This window comes from Besnoitia besnoiti, chromosome VI (genome assembly GCF_002563875.1).
Source record: "Besnoitia besnoiti strain Bb-Ger1 chromosome VI, whole genome shotgun sequence".
Classification (NCBI taxonomy): domain Eukaryota; phylum Apicomplexa; class Conoidasida; order Eucoccidiorida; family Sarcocystidae; genus Besnoitia; species Besnoitia besnoiti.
In genome coordinates, this window is record NC_042361.1 from 554,490 (window position 1) to 578,404 (window position 23,915).

General features: G+C 59.8%; 3 protein-coding genes across 3 annotated transcripts; 2 read left to right on the forward strand and 1 right to left on the reverse strand.

Annotated features, from left to right (window-relative positions):
- Positions 1-4,354: 4,354 nt before the first annotated feature.
- On the reverse strand, positions 4,355-7,061 carry BESB_065090 (uncharacterized protein; the record flags this gene model as incomplete). Its single annotated transcript, XM_029364904.1, has 2 exons — positions 4,355-6,272; positions 6,658-7,061. 2 exons carry the CDS (start codon positions 7,059-7,061, stop codon positions 4,355-4,357), a joined length of 2,322 nt encoding a protein of 773 aa, XP_029218487.1.
- Positions 7,062-9,511: 2,450 nt separating this feature from the next.
- BESB_065100 (uncharacterized protein) lies at positions 9,512-12,471 on the forward strand (the record flags this gene model as incomplete). Its single annotated transcript, XM_029364905.1, has 2 exons — positions 9,512-9,940; positions 10,342-12,471. 2 exons carry the CDS (start codon positions 9,512-9,514, stop codon positions 12,469-12,471), a joined length of 2,559 nt encoding a protein of 852 aa, XP_029218488.1.
- Positions 12,472-17,451: 4,980 nt separating this feature from the next.
- Positions 17,452-22,486, forward strand: BESB_065110 (uncharacterized protein; the record flags this gene model as incomplete). The annotated part of the gene is made up of 4 exons (XM_029364906.1): positions 17,452-18,598; positions 18,921-20,566; positions 20,759-20,830; positions 21,083-22,486. The coding sequence occupies 4 exons, from the start codon at positions 17,452-17,454 to the stop codon at positions 22,484-22,486; spliced, it is 4,269 nt and encodes a 1,422-aa protein (XP_029218489.1).
- Positions 22,487-23,915: the final 1,429 nt, after the last annotated feature.

Sequence of the window (23,915 nt, forward strand, 5' to 3'; positions counted from 1 at the left end):
GGGGTTCACGGCTCTGCTTATGGCGACTACTTCACTATTTCGGGGGCATGAAGGGAGTACGCCTTGGAGTACAGGAAAAGAAAATAGGCCTCCGCAACAGCTCAGTTCTTATATTTTACACGTACATCTTCTGGCCTCTGCAACAACTCAGTTCTTGTATTTTACACGTGCGTCTTCTGGTCTATATTGACGGTCACAAGGACGTTAAGATGCAGCCGCACGCAGATATCACAATACATCTGTTCGGATATGTATGCAAAATTAAGGATGCTACTCTTCCTTGTATTCCGTCTGTTTTCGCACCCTCCCCCCGCTTCACAAACAAGTCTTCTACAACCTTCGGCGACACGCAAAAAGCGCAGGTCTAGCTGGTTCGTGAACCCGCGACCTGCGGCTTCGTAACATCACAATAAAGTGCCCGTGACACCGCACTGCCCGGAACTCGGGGTATGGCGAAGCGGGGCGGTTCCACAAGTTCTTGGCCGCCCACTGCCCGCAAATACGGGTCCCTTGACAACCCTGAAATTCGATGTATCTCATTGAGCAGCTGTTCACTGCTGGCGTGTTTTCGGTGTGGCCACCCCAAGCGAGAGAGCATCACATTCTCTCCATGCGTTTCTTGCCATGTTCCGACTGTCAGAGCATATCCAGGGAAGAGTTCCTCAGCTTCTTGCATTCGCGTGCACCCAAATTCGTAGTGTAAACTGACTCGCCAGGTATAGGATTTATTCAGTCCTATGCCGGCCAGACCTTCGTTGTTGCCTCATGTTTGGCCAGTGGCAGCCTCATTGGGGAACATGCACTGGTATCTACAGCATGTCACCTCATGTCCGATATGGGGACGTCTCCCTCGAGCCACGATGTCGTTCACTGTTCCCCTTCGCGTTTTCGGGTTTCTGAGGCAAGCCAGCTGGGATACGGCGGGTTCCAGATTGTGTTCCTGCCCCACGGACCACGCGCACGTTCAGTATCCAGGCCAGGCACCTCCACGTTTCCGAGGCCTCGTGCTGGAATTTGGAACCACGATTCTTCGAGCCAGCCTCGGTCCTCGGCACTGGGGAGCACGATCGTCGGGTGCCTCTGGTCATCTGACTCAATTCCAACCCAAGAATGTCCCTCACGTAGCCGACTGGTGTAAGGGCCGTCGTCGCTCGTCTGTGTTGTGGCATCCTGTGTGCGTACAGCGAGCTGTTGTTTGTGGTCCGCAAGTCGGTGGAACGCCCGCCTAACGAAACCGCTGGCCACCGCTGCGGTAAGTGCAGCTGAGGCAACGAGCCCGAGCAGCAAGTATTCAAGGTTGCGTTTCTTGTCTGAGGTCTTGCTCTTTTTCTGCGTGACTGTTTTTCGCCTGTGAAGAAGATGTGCCCGATCGTCGCCGGTTCCGCGCTCATCGAGGAACTCCTCTGCATGCTCGGTGAAAAGTTCGGCAGTCGTTACCGAGCTCGAAGTGTTCGTTTGCGACATCTCGAAGAGGCAAGTCGCGATGGAGGATTCGCACGTCGCCACAGGAACTGAGAAAATGTTTCGGCGCGAGGTTTCGAGACTGCAGTCTGCCACTGAGTCGCAAACGGCGGCTGCTCGCTTCATGGAGTCAGACGGTCCCCCCACTGTCATCACCACGGGGGATGCCGGACACTACGGGGGCCCGCAACTCTGTGACGCGATTAGCATAACATCAAACGCGGGCGCAACGCATCAGAAAGACGCTGTGTTCGGATGCTCCAGGGCAGCCTGAGAGCTAGACGGATCCGCAGCTCACACTTGCACAAATACGTAACAAACATAAAGGCGCACACGCAGCGCTAACCGCAAGAGACCATTGCGCCCATTATCTCGTACCTGCATAGGAGACCCTGCGCCGGGGTTCGAGACAGTCCCGCCACCAGACACGGCGGTCTGCTAAGTCCTCAACTTGCCTGTCTTACTCTCGACGCGGTCGCGCGGTCCGCCGCAGAGACGCACGCAGCTCCTGGATGACGAGTTTAACGTACGCGGAACTCGGTCTATCGTGTCCCCCCTTCCTAACCGGACGCTTAGGTCAACGTCTACGTTGGCTGCCACTGCTATCCCCGGGTAGCAGCCCCCGTCTGTTAAATGCCCACACACGGAAGGGTGTGGCGCGTTGGCACATCGAAACGATGGGCGCGCCACGCGCGCCCACACTCCGCTGGCAGTTACTGCGGGCTACCCTGACCGCATACTGCGGTTGAATGACTAGGTGGACGATATCTCCACCGGCCGACTGCGGGCTGCCGGAACGCCGGCGAGGCGCTGACTATACTGCAGAGAGCGAGACTCTAATACGTGTGTTGTTCGTTGTGCGGTGGATCGGCAGCGTTTCGCGAGATGTCCGTGACTCTTACCAGGGGTGCTTGTCCCAACAGTGCCTACGCTGTTTTGTGCCCCTTCACCTGCGAGTGCCGCCTACAGGGAGGGACCAGGAAAGTGGAACGGTCATGTGGATTTTGTGTGCAGCCAGCCAAGCTACATAACTGGCATGCGTACCCGCAACTCCAAATATGCCGTCCTCTCTGGTCCTGGCAGATATGGATCCGACTATGGCGCGCAGGCTTTTACGGAAGCATGTGAGTGTGTCTGCTTCTTTCAGATCAATCGTGTCAAGCGGCCGTCGTGTCGGCAGCCTACGACAACTTTGTGTGAGCGTGGTTCCAATCACTTCCTTCCCGAGCTGGCGTTTCACAAGCAAAAAATCTGGCAGCAGGCCGCCATTCGTGCGTGGTTGGCAGCCACCTAGTTACTGCATCCCCTCTCGTGACCTGGCGCTCTCCAGGCGCCTCACTGTTTCCTCTGCCGGTCTGCTGCCACGTCCAGGGAAACGGCCCGACGTGGTGGAAGGACAGGGGCGCCACTGAGAAGGGAAATGCCTGCGAAGTGCATATGAGGAAACACTTGCTATCGTGATGCCTACAATATGCCAACTCAGAAGCAGTGCCAACAAAAAGGGGTCATCCAATTTCCATGTAATTGACAAGCCACGGAGAACTATTTCATTTCTGGATCTTGGTCCACAGAAGCCGTACTTCCCTCAAGGCCGCCGTGTCGCTCCAAATATTCACGGTTCCAGCACGTGTTGTATCCGGTGAAATACGGCACCCGTTCCGTTTTGCGTAAGCGTGTAGAGGGTGGGTGGACAAAATAAATGGTCTCCCACATTGACGCCTCAACGTTGATATCTGTATCGCGCTTCGTAGGTGGCCGTATGAAAAATGTATCAGTGGGGCTCAAAAGGTGTGCAAAGTGTATCGGTGGCATCCCTGATTCGGACGTCACTTTGACGGCCTTGAGGTGGTAAGCCACCTCACATTCTTCGGCATCGCTACGCCGAGTGAACTACTACGTCGGTCGCTGAGTAAGATGCGGCCGCTCCAGCGGCATCACCCATGGCCGAATCAGCCAGGCAACGACAGGAACGGTTTGCCTCGAACTCCTCGTGTGCGAAGTCGAGTGCCTTGTATGCGAATATTCTTCGGCTCCCGAGCGCAAACAGCATGGAGCCACCGTGACGAGAAACACATGCAGGAACTCCCCCCAAAAGGAGAGACGCCAGTCTGCAGCTTCCCTTATCGCTGACACTGCCAGCTCCTCTCACTCGTGCGGGCACGATTCAAGGTTCCAACCGATCATTCCCAGACTATTTTTCGTTCTACGGTGCCGCGCCTGGGGTGTCGGAGACCACAAGTGCCGAAGAGCACGACCCTGTTCAATGGAGCTATGGTGTCTATTAGAGGCCGACACAGCTGTCTGCTTGTGTCAATATAGATGCTGTGCTCCGACGGTGCTCATTGGGGAAGGGGGCGTGAACTGAGTTCTCGCGTGTCGTTATGGGAAGGATAGAAAAAAACGAAGGCTAGTTATGGGAGTCAAGGCGCAACTACATTGAAAAAATTTGCGGAAGCTTTTTCATACAAAGATACAGACGTGAATACTCCCAAACGAATGTAACACTGCACCGCATGACATTAGCCAACACAGGCTGATCTGGTTAATACATGCCAACCACTGTATGACACAATGGAAACGACCACCCCCACGTGTTTGCACAGCCGAGTTCCGGCTGCCGGTTGCAGATCATTCGTGACCCGCTTTGAAGAAAAACGCCGCCAGTGTGGTGGCTGCGCTGCCGTGCGGCAGTCGAAAGTCATTGCTACACTCGTATCTTGCTGCCGCCAAGTTCGCTCCGAATTTCTTTCCGCGGTCCGGTTACTTGATCGGCGCAGGCTCCTCCAGTCTTGCCGCGTTTCCTCATCTGCTCTCTCTGCACCAACCTCTACAATGTTCTAGTTCCACTATTTATCCCCTCCTTCTTGCGTGTTTGCGTCCTGTCTCCCAGCACTTAACTTGTCCACGGCCCCTTCGCTTTTCTGTGCTCCGCAGGGATGAACCAGGCCTCTGCAGGGATGGACTTGTCGTTGTCGAACTCCGTCGCCTCGATGACAGCACGCGTCTGGAAACTGCGTACAGCCGCGTGCAGTAGCCCAAATTTATTGACGGCAAAATTTGTCCGTTTTTTTCCGAAGTAAAAGAACCCCAGACGTTGCATGTTCTCTCCGTCAACATAGAGCGTCTTATACTCAGTCGATCGGCCGAATCTGAGGGGCACAAATGGGGCAGGTTGCTGATGCTCGTTGATAAGTTCCAGAAGCTGCAACGTCGTCTCATACAGTTTATCCGGGGGTAGAACCTTGCACACGCTTCGGTCAAACAGGAGGAGGCTCTTTTCAAACTGCGGAACCGTCGGGCGCGCTTCGATATCATCAGTATAAAGGGACTGGAAGAGCGAGCCACGCCGTCCTCTCTCGTCGAAGGTGTCTGGGAACCCCTCTCTGCTTCGGCTGCCTCCTGGTCCGCGTAGGCGCTTTGAAGCTTCGAGCGTGGCGCCTAGGGCACCCGGCACCACTGCGGAGTAGCGCGTCCTCTTGGCTGGCGCGCCTGGCACAGCAGCCCGCGAGGACGCTCCGAGGCCGGCACCGACCCGCGAGTCGTCGGGCTTGCTCGGCCCCCGCATGCGATCGTTGCCGTCCTGCGCTTGCTTCGCATTACTCGGCGATCGCGCGACGTCGATGAAGCGATAGTGGTTGTGGTGGCGATGGTTGTGATACACCACGTCCACGCCTACTGAGTCGAGAAGCACTGGATCCCAAATGCCTAAGAGGCTCGCTGGCGGCAACCACTTTTTGTCACCCAGATGCCCGTAGTAGATTACGCTGTCTGCGAGCGAGAGCAGCGAGCCCATGCGGTGCTGGTAGGAGTACGTCTGCTTCTCCTGCTGCGCCAGAGTGCAGAGAAGTCGGTCCTTGTCCCCGTGGACGACGACCTTCAGAAAACTCGCCCCCAACATCAGGTTGAGACTGTCTACCGGCAGCCACCGCGCAAAGCCGCGAAGGCGCCGAAGCAAAAACTCAACAAACATGTTTCTCTTTTTCTCCGCCCGTGCACCCAGACCCGCATTCAAGGACTGGACTGTCACGACCGACCGCAGGCGGACAGTTGGCGTCGGCGTCGGCGTCGGCGGCGAACCAGTCGACGGCGGCAGAAGCAAGTGGTGAAGCAGGGCGTGAAGTTGTAAAATTTCCTGCTCCTCAGCACTGGACGGGTCCGGAGTCCAGATGTCTTCATTCGGCGCTGCCATCAGCCGCAGCGCAAGGCCGCCGAGACCCTTACCAAGAAGAAACATGTCGATCGAGTCGCACTTCGGGCCACTCCCCCTGGCCAGTGGTGCCAGCCACTGCGACTCCGTTGCGGTCGGCGCCGCGGCTTGAGGCATCGACTCCTCTTCTCCTGTCTTCTCGCCCTCCTCCTTCCAGGCCGCGTTCCTCTTCTCCTCTTGTCGGGACTCGCTCACCGCGCCGGAGTGGAGCTTGCCGCGTCCCTGCCAACTCGTGGTCGATAGCTCCTTTTCAGGCGTGACGCTGAACTCGAGCCTGGGGGCTCGGGGGCCTTTCGAGGGTGCCCGCGCGGCCAGTCGCCTTTGGTGCATGTGCATGCGCGGGTGTGTGCGGCCGGTCACGAGGTCATCGTCCCACATGTGGGCGCCCTCCTTGGCCTCAGCGGTGCCTTTGGGCCTTGACGAGGCCCGTGATGCGCCATTATCGAGAAGCGTCGACAGCACGAGGCGCGTCTTCCGAGCCAGCCAGGCCGCGTAAGACCGCAGACGCCGCTGGCCGCCGTGGTATCGGTTGTGGGCGTCAGGCGCTAACAGGATCACGCTGTCGAACTCGCCGCGCCGTTGAATCTCGCGGAATACGTAGTACCTGAGTGCAAGGCACCAGCCGGCACACACCCGGGGCTCAGACAGGCCGTCAAGAAAAAGCTGAAATTTGGACCTTCAGACGCGGAGAATGACGACGTCAGTGGCGCGGCCCCGCGCGCCGCTCGCGGCGACATGATGCCACTCAGTGTTCGCAGCCGCTTCGCGCGTGGCCTGCCCGCGACCGGCACATGTGGAGCATCCATTTCTCACAGGGCATCCCCCGCGCAGGAGTTACGTAAAGCTACCTGCGCCATACAAAGCGATTCATGTCTTTTTGGCAGATCCGACAGCGTCGGGGTCTCTCCGAAACATGAGTGAATTTGGCTTGCGTGGGTTTTGTTCATTTCTCGCCTAGTGACCGCGCGTGATGGAATGCTTCCGCTCACCACAGCTCACTCCAGTCGACAGCTTCTTTCTCCTTCACGAGCCTTGTCGGCCGCAGCAATGGCGAGTGCGCCCATAAAAAGAAGGCACACTTATTCCTGTTGCTGTTGCTCTCTGCATACGCCCTGCTGGCGCCGGGGCGGCCCTCGCCGTGCTCTGCGGTGGACCGCCGGGAGCCGCCGGCGCCAGAGGCCCAAACGGCATCCGCGAGTAGGCCGTCAAAAATGTATGGCCAGTCGTCTGCGACGATGTACTGCGCGCCGGCAATTGCAGGCGCCTCGCGCTCGACGTCGGGGTTGGTAGAGCGCGGGATATACAGACGGCGGACGCCTGGAAGACTCTGGTCAGCTTCTTCAACGGTAGTCTTGTCCTGAGGGCGCACCAGCCACGAGGCAACGAAACACATAGTGAAACCCGAGAAGCAGGAGGCTTAGACGCGCATGACCTGTCCGGTATCTGAACACATCATCAGGCGACACGCGGATGTCTGAGGCCAGCGGCTCGCCGCCCACTTCGGGCTAGAGTTTTCGACAGGTCTCCACGGCTCCAGGATCGAATAGCGCGGTCCTTCAACGGGAACCCTAGCACCGCAAAACTACATGGCGCACATCAGCACTTAACGAAAGAGAGGAATTGGAGGCTTCCAGGAGGCGAACGCATTTGACAGCCGAAGGGCCGGAAACACGCAAACTGAAGCTCGCCCGGGCCCCTGGCGTCGCTACAGAGAGGGGCACATGATCGCCGCACCGAACGGAGAAGCAACGCGGCCTCAAAGGGGATGCAGAAAGGGCAAATGCAATGTCGAGGAGAGACCGAGGCACGGGGTAGCTTCGGCAGACCCTGGCCGCCGTCGGTGAGTGGCGCCGGCTGGCGCCCTCTCCAGCCTCACTTCTTACCAGCTCGCTGATGGGCGAATCAGGGCTGCCCGCAGCTTGTGCGGGAGAGGCACAAGCAAGGAAAGAAAAACAGAGAAGTGCGACGGCGGAAAGCCGGAGAGAATGAGAGAGGACGCATTTCCCTCGCTCCCAGTCGCCCGCATCGGAGCCCCTGGCGCGCCCGCGATGCTGGGCGCGGGCGCCGAGCGGCATGGTCGCACCTGCGGCGTTGCTTAGGGTAGGGAGAAACGTAGCCCTGGCTGAAAGAGTGAGAAAAGAAGAGGAGATGGAAGCTAGAAAAGGTAGAAATGGAGGAGAAAGAGAAGAAGGCAAGATGACTATGAACCCGCTCCGGATTTAGTTGAGGCAAGGCTGACTCGAGAGCAACGACCACGGTCCCTGGATTTCTCCGTCCGTGAAAAAAGTCTCAGTGACATCAACAACACGTCCCGTTTGCAGATGATCTGGTTCTGAGGTTCCGTGCCGCCTTTTCTGTTCCTTCATCTCCGTTTTTCCTGTCCGTTTTGCGCGCTGGCTTGCCGGACTTTGCCCGTCTCCCTGTGGCGGCCGCTCCCTCAGCTCGTCTCCGCTTTGCCTAGCCGGGCCATAAGGAAATGAAAAATCAACCAAGTACCTCAGAAGGGGAACGATCAAGCAAGCGGAACTTTTCTCTGCTTTGCTTGCGGTTTAGCTCGAGGAAACTTCTCTTTGCTGCCCTCCCTTCTTCGTTCGTGTTTCCCTCCTCCTGTCGTGCTGTCTCCTTTGCCGCTCACCGGGGACTGTCACGAAAGGCCCTCCAAACCCATGCCGGCTGCGGCGCGAACCCCGGGTCCAGGGGCAGGTAGTATGGGGGGGGACAACTGAAAGCGAGGCCAGGTGAGGTGACAAATGAGGGACGAACGGAGACCGGCAACGAAGGCGGTGTGACTTCTTCATGCTATAGTTTCTTTTGGCGCGAGGGAAAAACGATCCTGGCTTCCAGCGCTGTCGTCGTGTTTTCGTGTGGTACTTCTGCATCTGGTGGAGACGGCGAGCGGCGGCCCCCGCGACGGGTTCGATGGCGAGGAATCATGGGAAGGAGACCACAGCAGGGAGGTGAGACCCTCCAGTCTTGAGGAGGAAAAACCGTTAGAACCCCACCAGTATGATGCTGATTCAAAGAAAGAAAACGTAAGAGTGTTGCCCTCGCCACATGTTTAGTTGAGGCCGGCGTACGCGACCGTGCAGAGAGCACTTCATCGATGCGACTCAACCTCAAGAACGAAGTCGAACCCTCCGTCGTCGATCCCACCGACGTCCCCGTCTTCACTCTTTTCACTGGAGCTCTAACCCCTCGTTTGCGCAATTGCTATATGCGGTTTCGGGTCGGTCATGCAATACCTGCGTTCGACCCCCGCTACCTGTGCATGTCGAAATTCGACAGCCAGCCACTCGCTGTGGAAGTCCTCTTCGCCAGGCGGAGCCTGAGCGTCGGGCCCTGCGGACTGACCTGCTGCGGGCTCGGCACGACCAATCCAGGATTCTGCGAAAGAAGAGACTGTAAGACTACACGTCTACCCATTTGTATGCTTCAAGCTGCCGCGGTGTCCTGGCCTCGCCGCGAGCTAGCAGTCTGAGGCATATCCCCGAGAAAAACACTGTTCACAAACTCTGAAGTCCTTGTCTGCGGACCTACTGCTGTTGTTCCTCGTTGCAAACGACGCAGATACGCATGCGTCAACCTCTGCTCTATTCCCCTCCTTCCAGGGCGGCAACAACCATGCAAAGCCTACAACAGAGGACTCACTCTTCTCCCTTTTCTTCTTCTCCTTCTTCTCTTTCTTCTTCTCCGTTGCCGTCCTCTCCTTATTCCCTCTTGCACTCTCCCCGTGTCTCTTTTTCCTCCCGTAGCGGTTCTGCATCCTCGTCCGTATCTGTCTCCCGCTTTAAGCTTGATCACCGCTCGTCTCGGCTGCGCGAGTCCTCTGCGTCTTCCTCAGTTATGCGGCGTCTGTGCCGCGTTCGCTACCTCGTTCGTTCCCTCGTGCTCGCCCTGGCGGCGGCGTTGGTCCTGGGCTCCGCAGCGTCGCCCCATCCAGGGCGGTCGCGAGATGAGGAGCTCCTCGTCTCTCGCCCGTCCGCGGCGGACTCTGTCTCGTCGGGTGGCGCCCGCAACGTGAGGCAAGACGCTCACAGCCGTGCGTCTTACGCCTTGCGCACGTTTGCGTCCCCTCGCGTGCCATCGCGGACGCAGAAGACCGAGCGCAGGCGGCGACGGGAGGACCAGGAGAACGAAGACAGCAAGCGGTATGGCGAGCACACGCCGGCCGAGGTGTCCCTGGAGGAGCCCCTTGAGCCCGAAGGCGACACACTGGGAGACACAAACGGCCCGACCCACGAGGACACCCAGCGCACGGAACCTCCTCCTGAGGTAAGGCTTCACCGATGCACATGCGCGGCGAGATGGGCGAGTCTGGGCCGCGCGCACGCGAAGGCCAGGAGGGCCTCGGGGGGACGAAAAGCGTCAGGGGCATGGGCACGCCCGGCTACAACAAAAAACTGGGGCGGACAACGGGAAGTGCCTGCATCAAGCTGCAACAATGCATTTCGTTGATCATGAAGACGAAGCTGTACGGGCACTCTAGACAGCGTACACGAACCTGTAGACACGACGACGGGCGGGGGGGAGGGGGGGGGGGGGGGGGGGGATACCCCCGTAGTGAAGAGGTCTGGAGTCTCGCCAGCTGAGACGGAACTCTTGGGGCGCGGCGTGTACTGATCGTCTCTCTCCACGCCCTTGCGTGTGTCGACACGCCCCTTTGTTGTTCTCAGGACCACGTGTCGATTACCGATGTCGACGTGCCTGTCTATCCGGAGAGCCGAGACTACATTGCATGGCCGTCGAACCCGTACTACGGCATGTACTCTCTGCGCAGAGAAGGCAAACATTTGATTTACCCGTCTGCTCTTCCCTACGTCTACGAGGCTGTTGCGCCGTCTTGGGCTGTCTCTGGCTCGCCCGCGGCGTCGCCCACGTTGTCGCATGCTCCCAAGGCAGCGGCTGGCGATGCCTCGGCTTCTGTGGATGGATCGCTGACTCCGACGCGAAAGTGTGCCTTTTTTCTCTATGTGCATCCAATGGCGCCGACGTTCGTCACGAGCGGAGATCCGAAGCGCGTCCCAGGCCCGAACGGCGGGGCCTACGAGTCCACGAGCACGCTTTGGTACTGGCAGCTGCAGGAGCTGAAGCGGCGCGGAGAGCACGACGCCGCCGTCCTCTTCTACCCGCATTTCCATCCGCGCATGCTGTCGGTAGGCAGTCCGGAGGCCAGGAAGCGGCGCGGCGCGAGCGACGCGCGCGCGCTGCACCACCAGGGCATTCGGGAGCACGCGGGCTGGCTGGCGGCTCAGACGCGTGCGGTGCTTCGAGTGCTGCTGGGAGAGAGCCAGGGCCCAATCGGTGGTGCCGGCAACGGCCAAGAGGCAGCTGGCGGAGGCGGGCAGGGCCGCAACGGCGCTGCGGCAGCCGGCAGGGATGGCAGAAAGCGAGCTCAGGAGAAAAGCACAGGCAGCGGCGCAGAGCCTAACAAGGCGGCTGACGACACGAGTGACTACGACGAGCACCTCGTCAGGCAGGTCGGGCTGGAAGACTTGCGGACGAAATGCGACAGGTGGGAGTTGTTTTTTCAGGCCTGGGGCACCGGCGGCCTCTCGCTGCGGGCCATGCTCTCGCTGGGCCTTATGCTGTGGACGAATCGCGACGGCTGGATGGTCGACGTCCTCCGCCTCCACGCGCTCCTGCATCGCTTCGGCGTGGCCGCGACCGTGCCTCAGCTCAGCGGCGGCAGCCGAGGGCACTTCCAGGGCGAGGACAATACGACGGCTGGGTCCTCCGAGACGCCTCGTCGCAGTCTGCGCCCCAACCCAGCCCGCCGCGAGCCCGACGGCCGCCGCAGCGGGCGCTCGACCTTCGCCAAGCGCTCGCTCGCGGGAGAGTTGGGCGGTGCCTTTGGCGTGCCTTCGTCGGCGGCACCCGGTGCGCGGCGGGGGCGGGGTGCGCGTGACGAGTGGAGAGAGAAGGTCTTGAGACAGGAGGATGACGCCGAAGACGGGGCCGACGCTGGGAAGCATCTGCCGTCGGTGCATCTGAAGAGCATCAGTTTCATTGGTGTCCCACACGGAGGCATCGGGAGTCGCCAGGAGCGGAACCACGGCCTGGAGAAACTCGGCTGGACCAAATGGCTTATGGGCGTGTTCCCAGAGGTGCTGCTCTCGCGGATCGGAAACACCAACTACGTCCGCGAGCTGCTTCACGTCGACAATGACCTCGTGGTGTGTTCGCTGGCGCAGGAGGAGAAGCAGAACTACAACTTAGTGGAGCGCGAGGGCTCGCTGCTCTCCTTCTTCGACACTGTCCTCTTCTACGCCTTCCTCAACGCAGAGTTCGACGTCCCTACACTGAGTCAGCTGGGGGTGAGCGAGGACGTGGTGCTCACGTCCGAGGCTGCTGAGATCCTGCGGAGCAACCCTGCGGCCCAGAATCGTTTCTTCTACGTCGACCCCTTCCAAACTGCTCTAAACAAACTGGACATTATGACCTCGCCGCGCTTCGCGTCCCTCATCGTCGACCGACGCGCGTGCACTGCGGTCTCGGCTGCGCACATTTACAACTTTGTGCTGAGAGTGCTCGAGGTCGTGAACGGGCAGCAGCGCCCCAAAAGCCTGATCCCGAACCGCTACCTTGCCTTCCGGGGCGACCACTTCTACGATGCCAGAGACGACGCCAACTCCTGGACGTACCTGGTCAGACAAAAGAGCAAGCACGAAAACGCTGGCGCGTCGAGATTTGTGTATATGCACCAGGCCGTCCGCCTGCTCCAGGGTCGAGACGCACAAGAGGTGTCTTTTGATGACGACAGACACAGCGAGATATGCAACAGTTGGTTCTACCGCACGAGCTGAAGACACGAGGAGCGCCGGAGGGTGAGGGAGGACGGGGCGACGTAAACCCTAACACATGGGGAGTCGAGACGGCGGCGAGATCCCAGCGAACCTTGAAAGGGAGGGTAAAAAGTGGCGGCCCCGTGGTTCCTGCGCGGATCAAGGCGCCGATGTGGGCGGGGATCGTCGCGCCAGGGGGACCTCGGCAGTCAAGCTGATCTCAAGATGTACGAAGTTGAAGCTTTCTTTGTATGTGTAGGACAGATACGCAACCGCTGGAATGTCAGACCAGAGACGGTCTGCCGGCATGCCTTCCTACTTTTTTTTTAACACTCAACCGACGGCTGGCATGCGTAAAGGATACAGAGTTTCGACTGTGTGATGAAACTGTCAATTCTTCTGAAGCAAGAGTGTGTGGATACGCATTATATGGAGGGAGGTCGGTCCACAATGTTCGCATATACCGCTGGCGACTCCCACAGTAGGTGTAGGGTGAGTAGGTGGAGTCGACGGCGGTCTCACTTTCTATCGGCAGGGCCCGAAAACCTGGAACATGACAACGCCGGCTGGGAGGAGAGGGGAAGTAGACCCGTGACGCGTGAGGAGTCATCACACTCTTCCGAATACCCCTGCAGGCCTACAAAATTTTGAGTTCTTGGATTCCAGCGCCTGTGTTGAGGTCTCCACATGTCTTCGCCAAACAGCCACAGATAATTCGTCTTGAATTTGCCGAGCTACGGACTACATGGCGGGGACGCTCAGTGCCCTCGCCTGGTTGCCCCTTGATCCAGATATGGTTGTTCACCACTCTTTTGCAGTCTTTATCGAAACCTGTCGCGTGTGCGTTCATAACTTCTGTGTTGACCCTCGTGGCATGCACTGCCTGACGACAGTCCTGAAACGTATGCAATGCTTCCTAATGTTGGGAGCTGAAAAGTGAGCTCTGCGAACGGAAATGCGCTGAATTGAATCTCGCGTATTTGCTGTGGAGATAGGAGACTTGTGCTTTTCCTGTGGATGATGAAAGTGGCTCCACTGTTCCCACTTGTGTGTTTGTAGTGCAGTGCATAGATGCAAAAAAGTGTAGACATAGCCGGGGAAAGGAGTGTCACCTCTGGTGTGTCACACCCTGCGCTCGACGGCACCTGTTGGCCTTCTTACAGCACGATGGCGATGTCCACACGTGGCAGAGAAGCACATACTCGAGAATGCCAGATGCACAAATATGCAGAAACGTATGAGTATATATATGTATATATCCATATACATACACTGCCACATCACCAGACCGAAGCACATGCCATTAGGTAGGCTTCCGAACACGTGGGAACCAGAGCGTCGTTTTGGGGCTGATAAGAGCCAGCCTGGAACGTCCAGTTCTTCGTTTGTTCATGCCTGCACTATTCATTCCAGGTTCTACGCAGTCAGATAATGACCACCGGCCGCTGGGAAGAAAGGCCGGCCGGAGATCTCCGCGGGGCAACGTCCAGGCAGAGGCTTTTGCACGGCTACCTAACCGTGGCGCGATACCGTTCCTGAAGCTCGAGTGTTTTGCAAACTGCGTCGTAATTCGGATTGGCTGGCACAGGGTGGGTAAGCCGTTGCACGGAATAATCTGAAGCAAGGTGGGAGCCAGAACGTACGCGATAGACACAAGTAACGCTGGTATGGATATTGCCCTACGCGGTGCACCTTATATTGTAGCTCAGTTCCATTTCCTACGCTCTCTTGATGCAGTACTAGCTACTATATGTGGCATGATCTGCTACCCTGGCGCGTGCGATGCTCTTCGCTAGAAAATACGTCGGTAAGACGCCAGATAACCTACTGAAGATGGGACGAATGCGAAACGGACTAAGTTGCTGACAAATTAAAATAACTCAGCCGTCCGTTTTCTATAAAACACGCCGCGACGAGAGGCTGGCGCGAAGGAATATCCGAGCGAGAATTGTTTGAAAGGCATACTAATCAGCCCGGCACAGTACACAGTACACGTTTAACCTACATGTATGTATGTATATTACTGTGCATAAATATATATGTTGGCGCCGTGACCGCGCGCGCATCGCCCCTCGGATTATCGTCTGATACGGATGCGTCTGTGATGTATCGGGGGCCATCTGTTGACTAGGTTAAACGTGTACTGTGGCGGGCTGATTAGTATGCCTTTCAAACAATTCTCGCTCGGATATTCCTTCGCGCAAGCCTCTCGTCGCGGCGTGTTTTAGGACGCCTCGCTGCCCGTGGCGGCCGCTCTGGCGGATTCGCCCCAGGCCGTGCCCTCTCTTTCAGGCGCCTGCGGGCTCAGCCCCGTTAAACCCGCGTCGCGAGACAGACAGCAGCTAAACCTGCGAGAGGCACTCTTTCTGGTCTGCTTCGTGCTAGGCAGCTGTGCAGCACGCCGAGCGTACGTTTCCGCAGCGTTCTCGCCCGCCTTCCCGCCGCGTGTCGTCTCTGGCACTCGGGAAACGGGTCCCCTGCTCGTAAAAGTCGTCGCTCGGCGGTTTTCGGAGGGGTGGCGTGAAGTAACCGACAGTTCGGCCCAGAGAGAAAGAGAAAGTTCGCGTCCACCACGGGTGTTGCAGGGGGACACCCTGCGGCCCTGGAGCCAAACTGCGCGTGCGTACAGGAAGCGTTCACGTGCATCGCGCGTTGGCGTGGATGGTGGAGGAGAGTTGCCTTCGACCTCAGCGAGGTTTTCGATTTGAAAGCAGCCTCGGCATCGCCACCTCCGGTTCCGCCTAAGGTTCTGGTTCGAGGGTCTTGTCTTCTCTCGAGCCCGCAACGCTGAATGAGAGAGAGAGAGACGAGGACTTTTTCCCGCAGCATCCCCGCTTTTACTTCTGTCGCGCTTTCTAGGCTTCCGTTGGCGCACCCCGCTGTGACAGCTCCCCCTCGAACGCGGATGTCGCCCGGCATCTTTTGCGCGCTGTCGGAGACTGTTTTTCTCGCACGTTCTTCTCTCTCCGGCGCGGTGCGGGCAATCGCCTCGACGAAACCCCTGATTCGTTTTCAGCCTTGTTCACGGAGGGCTTTCGAGTCTCGTACCTCGTTTACATACACCGCCTTTTCACCTGCTCGAATCTGTCTAGGTAGATGTAAGTCTCTTTGCATTCACGCGAGGGGCGGAGGACGTACCTGTCAAAAATAAAGGCTGTACAACCAGTTTTTGTGTGTTTTCTTTTCGCTTCGCCAACGTGCCGTTTTCCGCGTTTCTCGGTGCTGCCTCGTACCTTTTCCCCCTTCGTTTTTTCGAGGAACGCGTCGTCGAGACGACGGCGCAGACGGTGAACCCGCGCTTTTTCTCCGTGTTCCCCTCTTTCTTCTTTTTCGACGGTTTTTAGTCGGAGCAAAGCCACTCGTCAGAGCCTCCCTCCGCGTCTACCAAGCAAGCCACTTTCGGTAGATTTTCCTGCGTCGCGTTCTTCCAAAATTTTTTCTCTCGCGCTTTTTTCGTAAAACCGACGTCGCATCTGCCCCGAGGATACCCGGACACGCGAGATGTGAATCAATTTACCCGGCGTATTCTGTAGGTGTTTCTATCAGCCAAGTGCAGCCACACACTTGTGCATCTGGTGAAAAGTCTCCACTGCGTTGAGACGACAGTCACGATCGCCGCAACAGCCGCGTGCTTGTGTATGTACCCTGCAAACTTTCTCTTCAATCCCGTGTCTTGCTATGGAGGCCCATAGTTCTGTATTGAAACTGTCTTCGGCTACGGAACGTCCGACGATTCCCCGTCTACGTGTGTTTATTTCAGGCTCTTAGATATACACAACTGCGTATTGACCGCCTTTAGGAAAATACCCCACAACAAACGTCTTTCTCCCTGCGCCACTATGCGTATATGCCCTCCCTTCTGTGTCTATTGCTTCCGCGCGCGCTGTTTCCTTTAGCGAGCTCGCACTGAGTTCCTGAGATTCAAGTTTTTCGCGCGGTATCCGCGAGCATCCAAGGCAACTTGGAAAGCTCTTGTGTGGCGGGCGACTTTCCACCTAGACATGTCTCTCTCCCCGTAGGACAGGGAAGGGCTGAGAAGGACTGGTGCCTTGCAGCAGCTTCCTTCTTTGGCGACACCGGCCCGAGCGGAGGAGTCAGAGCAAAGCGAGCATCTCCCGTCTTCTCTGCTGTTTCTGCTGTCCGTACGCGCTCGTTTCTTGCTGCCCTTCCTCGAAGGCTCCCTCTCGTCTTCACAACGCTTTCAACGGATGCGACCGAAATTACGGGGGCTTGGAGGATGTGAGGCATGCGTGCACACAGCTTTCCTGCTGTGGCATCTCGCTCCTCGGGTCTCTTGGCTTCTGCCTCACGGGTCCTTTATTGCCGGGTTTCATCCTTCGATTTCGACACACGTATCAACCAGCGACTGAGCGCGTGAGAGATGTGAAGCAGCCCTCAAAGCCCACGCGGATGTACACGCCTCTCATGCATTTTTTTTTAATTTCCGAGACGGCTGCCTCGCCTGACAACCCTGTCGTCCTTCTCTGTCCTTGCGTGTTTTGTAGTCATCGGGCGCTATCTACCCTAGCGGGCAGCCTCGCTTTCGAAGGCGCGCCCCTATAGTTTTTCGAAGGTTTTTTTTTTCCAGCAAGCCTTTCCTCGAAGCGTCGCCGCGGAGTGCAGCTTTGCGAAGTCAACGCACAGCCTACCGTGGAGATCCTGTCTGTTGTCAGCTCTCGTGAACCGCCCTTCTGCTTCAAAGTATGCGCTGCGTTTCCGTTCCGGTTCTCTCCTCGTTTCGACGCTTGTGAAGAATGCAAAGCCTTGTCTCTCTTTACCAGTATTCGAACTCGTAGTCCGCCGTTTTATGAGTATTTCTCACAGCAGTATCTTGGCGCTAGAAGCTGGGAGACGCGCGCGGATTGCGGAGACTGCGTGCCTCTCTGCGTGGCGCGCTTTCGGCGAACTCGAAAGCAAAGTAACTCTTCGCCCTCGCTCTGTGCGCCGTTTTCTTTCGGAGGTACGGCCGTGTTCCCCACGCCTGCTCTTTTCTTCGCAACCATGCCCGCGTCAAGCGCTCCGTCGTTCCCTGCAGCCCCGGGGTGGCTCCCTGCGGCTGCCTGCAGCTTCGGCGCCGAGGCGGCGCCGCTGTTGTCGCCAACAGAGGCTGGAGATGAGGCTGAGGCGCTTGCAGCTGTTCAGCGGGTCCTGCGCTTGTGGCTGAATTCCTCGGCGTCGCAGAAGGCGCCAGGGGGGGCGCCTGCGTCAGCCTCGGAGGAGCCCTGCGAGGCAGCGGCGGCGGCGGCGGCGCGGGCGGTTGGCAAGGAGACCGGCGCGTCGTTCCTCGCGTCGCTGCAGCGCCTCGTCGCGCAGCTGGAGCAGGTTCATCGCCACCAGAGCGCCGGGCGGGCGAACGGCACGGCGGGCAGCGGCGGCGCGGGAGAGTCGAAGCCGCGCAGCGAGGCGGAGGAGGGGGGCGTGGAGGCTCGGATGGAGTCGGCGGCAACCGACCGCCGCGAGCTCACAGCCGCATTCTCTGCGGGCCGCGAGGCGCTCTGCGAGCTGCTCAGCTCCAACACGCCTCTGTCGCTGGCCGAGTCGCACGCCTACGTTCGCAGGCTGCTGCAGACACACCAGGGCCGGCGCCCGTCGTGCTCGCCGGCCTGCCGCTGCGGAAAAGCCGCTTGGGAGGCAACCGGGCCTTGCTGCCGCGCATGCCCTTGCTGCGTGAGCGGCCCAACGGCGGCGTGCGCGCAGAGTGAACGCGGGGCGACTCAGACCAAGCGTTCGCTTGCAGGATCCGCGAGGGAGCCTCTGCAGTCTCCGCCGCGGCTGCGCGCCGCCTCGCCGCCGCCGCCCGCCTCGCTGCTGCTGGCGTCGCCTTCTGCGCGCTACTGCCCCAAGCGGCCACGGAACTCGCAGCCGGGGCAGGGGCAGTTCGCCGAGAGCTTCGTTGAAGCAATTCTCGAGGGCGATCAGCGCGCCGCCCTCGCGCGAGGCGTCGGCCGCCCGGGCGAGGGGGGCGCGCCGAGGGAGGACGCAACAAGAGGCGACGCCGCGTCAGTCAGCGGAGTGAGCACCTGCGCGGACTCCCGGGACAGCCCCGCGGAGAGACAAGAGCAGTGCAACCGGTGGAAGGCCCACGTCGGCGGCCTCTACATCCCCGTGTTCGATCGGGAAGACGAATACAGGGACGACTACGACCCCGGTAAGTCCCCGTCCAACAGTCTCTATATATATAACATATATATATATATATTGTATATGAATGTGCGGCAGTGTGTCCGCGGACGCGGCGGCGTGCTCCCTCTGTCGTAGGCGTCGTGACTTGCCGCTCTCGGCTGAGGGGGAGGCGATTCCTCGCAGGCACGAAGACTGCCTGGAGAGATGTCAACGCGTATGTGTGCGTAGGCAGGCGGCTGCGGGGAGTGGACTTGTGGACGTCTTTGGCTGCGTGTTTTGCTTTTGATGGCCTCGGTGCCCCGTTTCCTGTTCGCCACGCGCGTTGTTTGCCTCGCGGTTTGGTGCAGGCTACCGCATTTTGGATCTGGCGGAGGCTCACTACATCCACGACTGTCACACGTTCCGGCAGAACCCCGTCGACCTCGTGGGCGGCCTCGCGGCGTGCTCGCGTCGCCCGAGGCTGCCTTCGCACTTGGCGGCCGTCTATTCTTCGCGGCGAAACTCCGCCGGCGCAGAGAAGAAGGAATCTAGCGGCACGGTGTCCAGGCGCGCGGCGCGGGGTCGCGACGAGGCCGCGCCGCCGCAGACGGAGAGCCAGGCCAGCCCCGCCCCCCCCGCGCTCAACGCCTCGGGCTTCTCCCCTTCGTCTTCCTCCTTGTCGTCTCTCCCCGCAGACCGCCAGCGCAGCTCGCCCCGCTTCGGCGGCTGGGTGGCCGCTGTACCGTGCGGCGACGGCGCGGGTGCAGGAGGCGAGGCGCAGGCAGGCGAGGCGGGGGCGTCGGGGGTGCGTCGCAGCGAAGAAGGCGAGAGGTCGAGTTCGCCGGCCTTCGGCTTCGTTGCACCAAGCGAGGAGAAAGCCGACGGGGGCCCGGAGGAGCCTGGGGCCGCCCGACGCGACGACATCCTCGAGTTCGCGCTCCATCCGGCGTCAGCGCCGCCTCGAGGCGATAAAGGCGCGAGCGAGGGCGCGAAGCCGAACGGCGCCAAGGAGGCCGCTGGTGGGCGGGACGTGAAGAGCGTCTCGATGGAGGACGAGCTCGCAGACTGCAGCGTGGAAGTCGCTTCCTCCGCGGCCAGTTCTTCCTCGCCGTTCGTCGCTCAAGACAAGGCGGGCGGGCGACCCGTGGGCACCTCTGGGGCCACGCGCGACGGCGTCTCCACGGCGTCCTCGGGGTCCTTTTCCTCTGTTCTGTACTCCTCTTCATCCGCGACGCCCCACTCTGCTGTGGCCGCCCCGAGTTCCGTGCCGGTCCCCTCCACCGGGGCGGTGGACGGCGACGCGTCCCCGTCGACGGCGTCTCTGCCGGTGTTTGGCCAGGGGCGCCCGGGCGAGGCGGGGCTCTCGGCGGCGGACGAGGAGGAGCTCGCCGCGTACCAGCGCGAGATGCAGCTGAGTCTGGCGTGGAGGGAGAAGTACTGCGACGGCGATCCTGTGGCCTTCCGCGCGCGGCAGCAGGCGACGCGCGCAGCCTTCCTCGAGGGCGCGCTGCACGCGTCTCCGGCGCACGGCTGCGCCGCTTCTCCGCTCGTCCACGAGAGCCTCGCGCCGTTCATCCGCCCGATCTACCCCCCCAGCGACGACGCCTTCTATCCTGTTCGCGTGCGGCCGCACCGCTCCGTGTGCCGCCCTCCCCCCTCGGGCCGCCTCACGTCGGAGCCTGAGCAGGGCGAGTGCGCGCTCGCTGGCAAGGAGGAGGGCAGTTTGACGACGCACGCCGCCGAGCAGGAGCGTGCGGGGCGGGGCCTGGACGGCCTCCACAAGAACGGCGCCTCCTCGCACGCCGAGGAGGCCGCAGCCGGCGCGACTGCCAGCGGAATGCCAGGCGACGCGGGCAGCGGGGAGGGACACAAGGACGAGGTGCCGGCGGTCGTCTACGACTGCTTCCATCTCAAAGTCGTCTACGAGCGAGGCAGGACCGGCTTCGAAGACCACAGAGAGCTCGTCCTTCCCCCGGGAACGCTACTCGCCGGGCGCTACGAGGTTGAAAAGGAGGTAGGCCTTTGAGCGCCCAAGGCCTAGTTCACGGGGGAGGGGGGGGGCAGGGCAGCGGGGGCAGATGACCGGGGGGAGAGGCAGACGAACAGGAATGCGGCGGAAAGGAGGATGAGACTCCTCACGCTAACGCGGATGCGCGAAGTGAATCTCACGTCCCTTTCTCGTGTTTTGTTTTTTTTCTCTTCTCAGGTCGGACGAGCGGCGTTCTCGCGTTGCTTGCGATGTATTGACACGGTGACAAACAGACGCGTCTGCCTCAAGGTAAAGCGACCGCAAGGCCTGATAATAATAAAGCCGTAATCCCTAAGTTGGCTAGAAGAACTAAGCTAGGCATGTGTGCTCTGGTGCTAAAGCCGTAGAAGGCCGCTGGATGGCGTGCACCGAGATCGTCTGGATGCGGCTGTTTTCGCGAAGCATAGTCGTCTTTCCTGGATTCATGTGTGTCTCGCGTGGAGTTTATCGTGAGTTAGCGCCGCGCCTTCCACTTCATGTGTGCTTTCTTGGCTATTCCAGGTCATCCGCAACGAGAAGGAGTACATGGATCAATCGCTGGACGAAGTGAAGACTCTGCGTTTCTTGAGTGCGAACGGGGACCCGGACTCGCTGCACTTTCTGCGGCTGTGCGACTTCTTTTACCACCGCGAACACCTGGTTTTGGTGACTGAGTTGCTCTCTCAGAATCTCTACGAGTTCTCGTCCTTCTTCCGGAAGAGCTATTTGCCTTCGTTTTGGACTGTCGGCAAGATCCAGCGCGTGGCCTTCGAGCTGCTTCTCGCGCTACGCTTCGTCCACTCGCTCAACATTATTCACTGCGACTTGAAGCCAGAAAACATCCTCCTTATGCCACACCCCGTCACCGAGACCCGGTACTACAAGGGCCTCGTAGGCCAGCGCCCCGCGGACATCGTCGCGGCCGCGTTCGAAGAGCGTGCGCGCAGGGCGCCAGCCAAGCCCGCAGGAGGAGCGGACGCAAAGAGCCCAATCTTGCGGGCGGGGGAGGAGAGCGAAGCGGCCTGTGGAGCCGTCGCCTGCGTCAAAAAAAGTGCCGACTCGAACGGCGCTGCGTGCGCAACTTGTGCGTCGTCCTCGCTGCCCTGCAACCTCGCGGCGGCGCCCTTCCCTTGCTCGTGTGCGGCGCCGCAGTCGGCCTCGCCGTCGCCGCTCCTGAGCTCTCCGGCGTCGCTGGCGGACACGCCACCCCGCGCGTCCGCGGCGGCCGCGGCGCCTTCGCCCTCTGCGGGTGCGCGCACGCCGCCGGGCGAGGCGGAAGATGCGTGTCCGCCGGTCTCGGTGAAGATCATCGACTTCGGGAACAGCTGCCTGACGTCGGATCCCCTCATCACCTACGTGCAGTCGCGCAGCTACCGCGCGCCGGAAGTCCTTTTGGAGCTGCCCTACGACACGAAAATCGACATCTGGTCGCTGGGCTGCGTGCTGTTTGAGCTGTGGACGAGTGTCGTGCTGTTCATGAACGACTCGGTGCACTCACTGCTGGCGCGGATTGTCGGGATCGTCGGTCAGCTGCCCTGGTACATGGTGGAGCGAAGCCCGAAGCGCGAGGTGCTCTTCGACGGAGACGGCTACCTGTACGTCGTGCTGCCCTCGTCGCCCTCCGCGGGCAGCGGTAGCACTGGCGGCGAGGCGAAAGCCCCCGGCGGCAAGGGCGCGGGGGGCGGCGAGAAGGACGGTGGGCGCCACAAAGACCGCCGCGACGGCCACGAGGGCGGCGCCGGCCGCATGCTTCGCTTCCTGCTGCCCAAGCGCTCGAGCCTGAAGCAGCGCATGCGCGCCACCGACGCGTTCTTCATCGACTTCCTAGACAAAATGCTCATCATCGACCCCGCGCAGCGGTGGGACGCCGACCAACTTCTCAACCACCCCTTCCTGCAAAAGGGCCGATACGCCGACGGCCTGTAGAGCGCGGAGACCACTCACACTCCACCAGGAAGCGAGCAAGAGAGGAAGAAAACGAGAGAAAAGGGCGGGGCAAGAAACAGAGACTGGAAGATGTGTGAAACGCGAGCGAGACTCTGCGGAGAAACGCGAGGAGCGAGCACGCTGGGGGAGGTGTGCGGTTGAGCGGGGGGTGGGGGGGAAGCGGGACGATCAGGCTGCTGGGATGGGACGAGCCTCTTGAGACAGAGACTTTCGCAGGGAGGCAGTGCTGTGTAGGGGGCGGCGACAGAGAGGAGGCGACCTGCAGATGAAGAATGAGAGACATCGATGGGGGAATGGGCCTCCCTCGCAAAGACTGCCGCGTAACGGAGAAATGGTGAGGCGTGGGGGGCGAGATGGCCGAAAGAAATCTGTAAATCATGCTGAAAAATAATTTTTCAAGAAAATTCAGGTTTGCGGTGGATGAGACCGGAGAGGAAGTTCTCCCGGAGGTTGTGCGGTCGCGGCGTCGCAACGAGGTTCGCTGGAAGAGCCGATTTCGCCGGTTTAATATGCTCTCTGCAGTCAGACGCCGGCGACGCGGATCTCACGCGGAGGGAGGCAAGCAGTGAAAGAAGAGGAGCGCACCAGGAGGATGAACAGAACGAACATCGCTGGAGGGGAGGGGGGAGAGAAGGGGCAAGCTGTGAGGGCTGCGCGTGGGGGCAGCGTCGAGGGAGAAGGCAGATGAAGCAAGGGGAAAAAGGACCTCCTGGAGGCGACATGGAGGAGAAAAAGGGACGAAGGTGCCCGTCACTCGTGTGCCGCACCTTTCTTTCTCGAGACACGCTTTCTTCTCTGAAAAAGGAGCAAGAGGGACTTTAATTGGGGACTGCCGCACTCTGCGTTCCGGCTTCTCTACACTCGTGGGTGTTTTCTGGTGGGCGGGGAGCGGCAGAGAGTCGTCTATGCTCGTTTGTTGATGTTGAATGACCATGGCTTTCGTCGCGCTTGAATCTAGCTCTTCACCCTGTGTAGGGCTCGTCGCGCACCAGTTTCGGCACGAAGGCATTCGCAGTCGCGTGTGTATGTATATATGTCTTTATGCGTATTGTATGTGCGTGAGGCTTTCTCCCTAGAGCGAGAGCGACGACGAGGAACCGTGCATTGGTTCGTTCCGTCTGTCTCTTAGCGATGCGGCTGCAGGGGAGAGAGACATGAGTTTGGTTGTGTTAAAGCGAATTTCTCTCGGTGTTTTGAACTCCTGGAAGCTTCCTTTGTAATGGTCCTTGCAGTCCGCCGCTCACCGGGAGGGAGCTGCGAACGTGAGAAAAGAGTCTATGTCTCGCGTGCTCACGTGATCCTCAGCCAGCGGGGGGGCGAAGGTGCGGGAGGGGAGGTCAAGACAATGGGCAAGAGGACAGGCGCGTTTTCTTCTGTCGGGCCGCCTTGAATCTGTCTGGAATCCTTG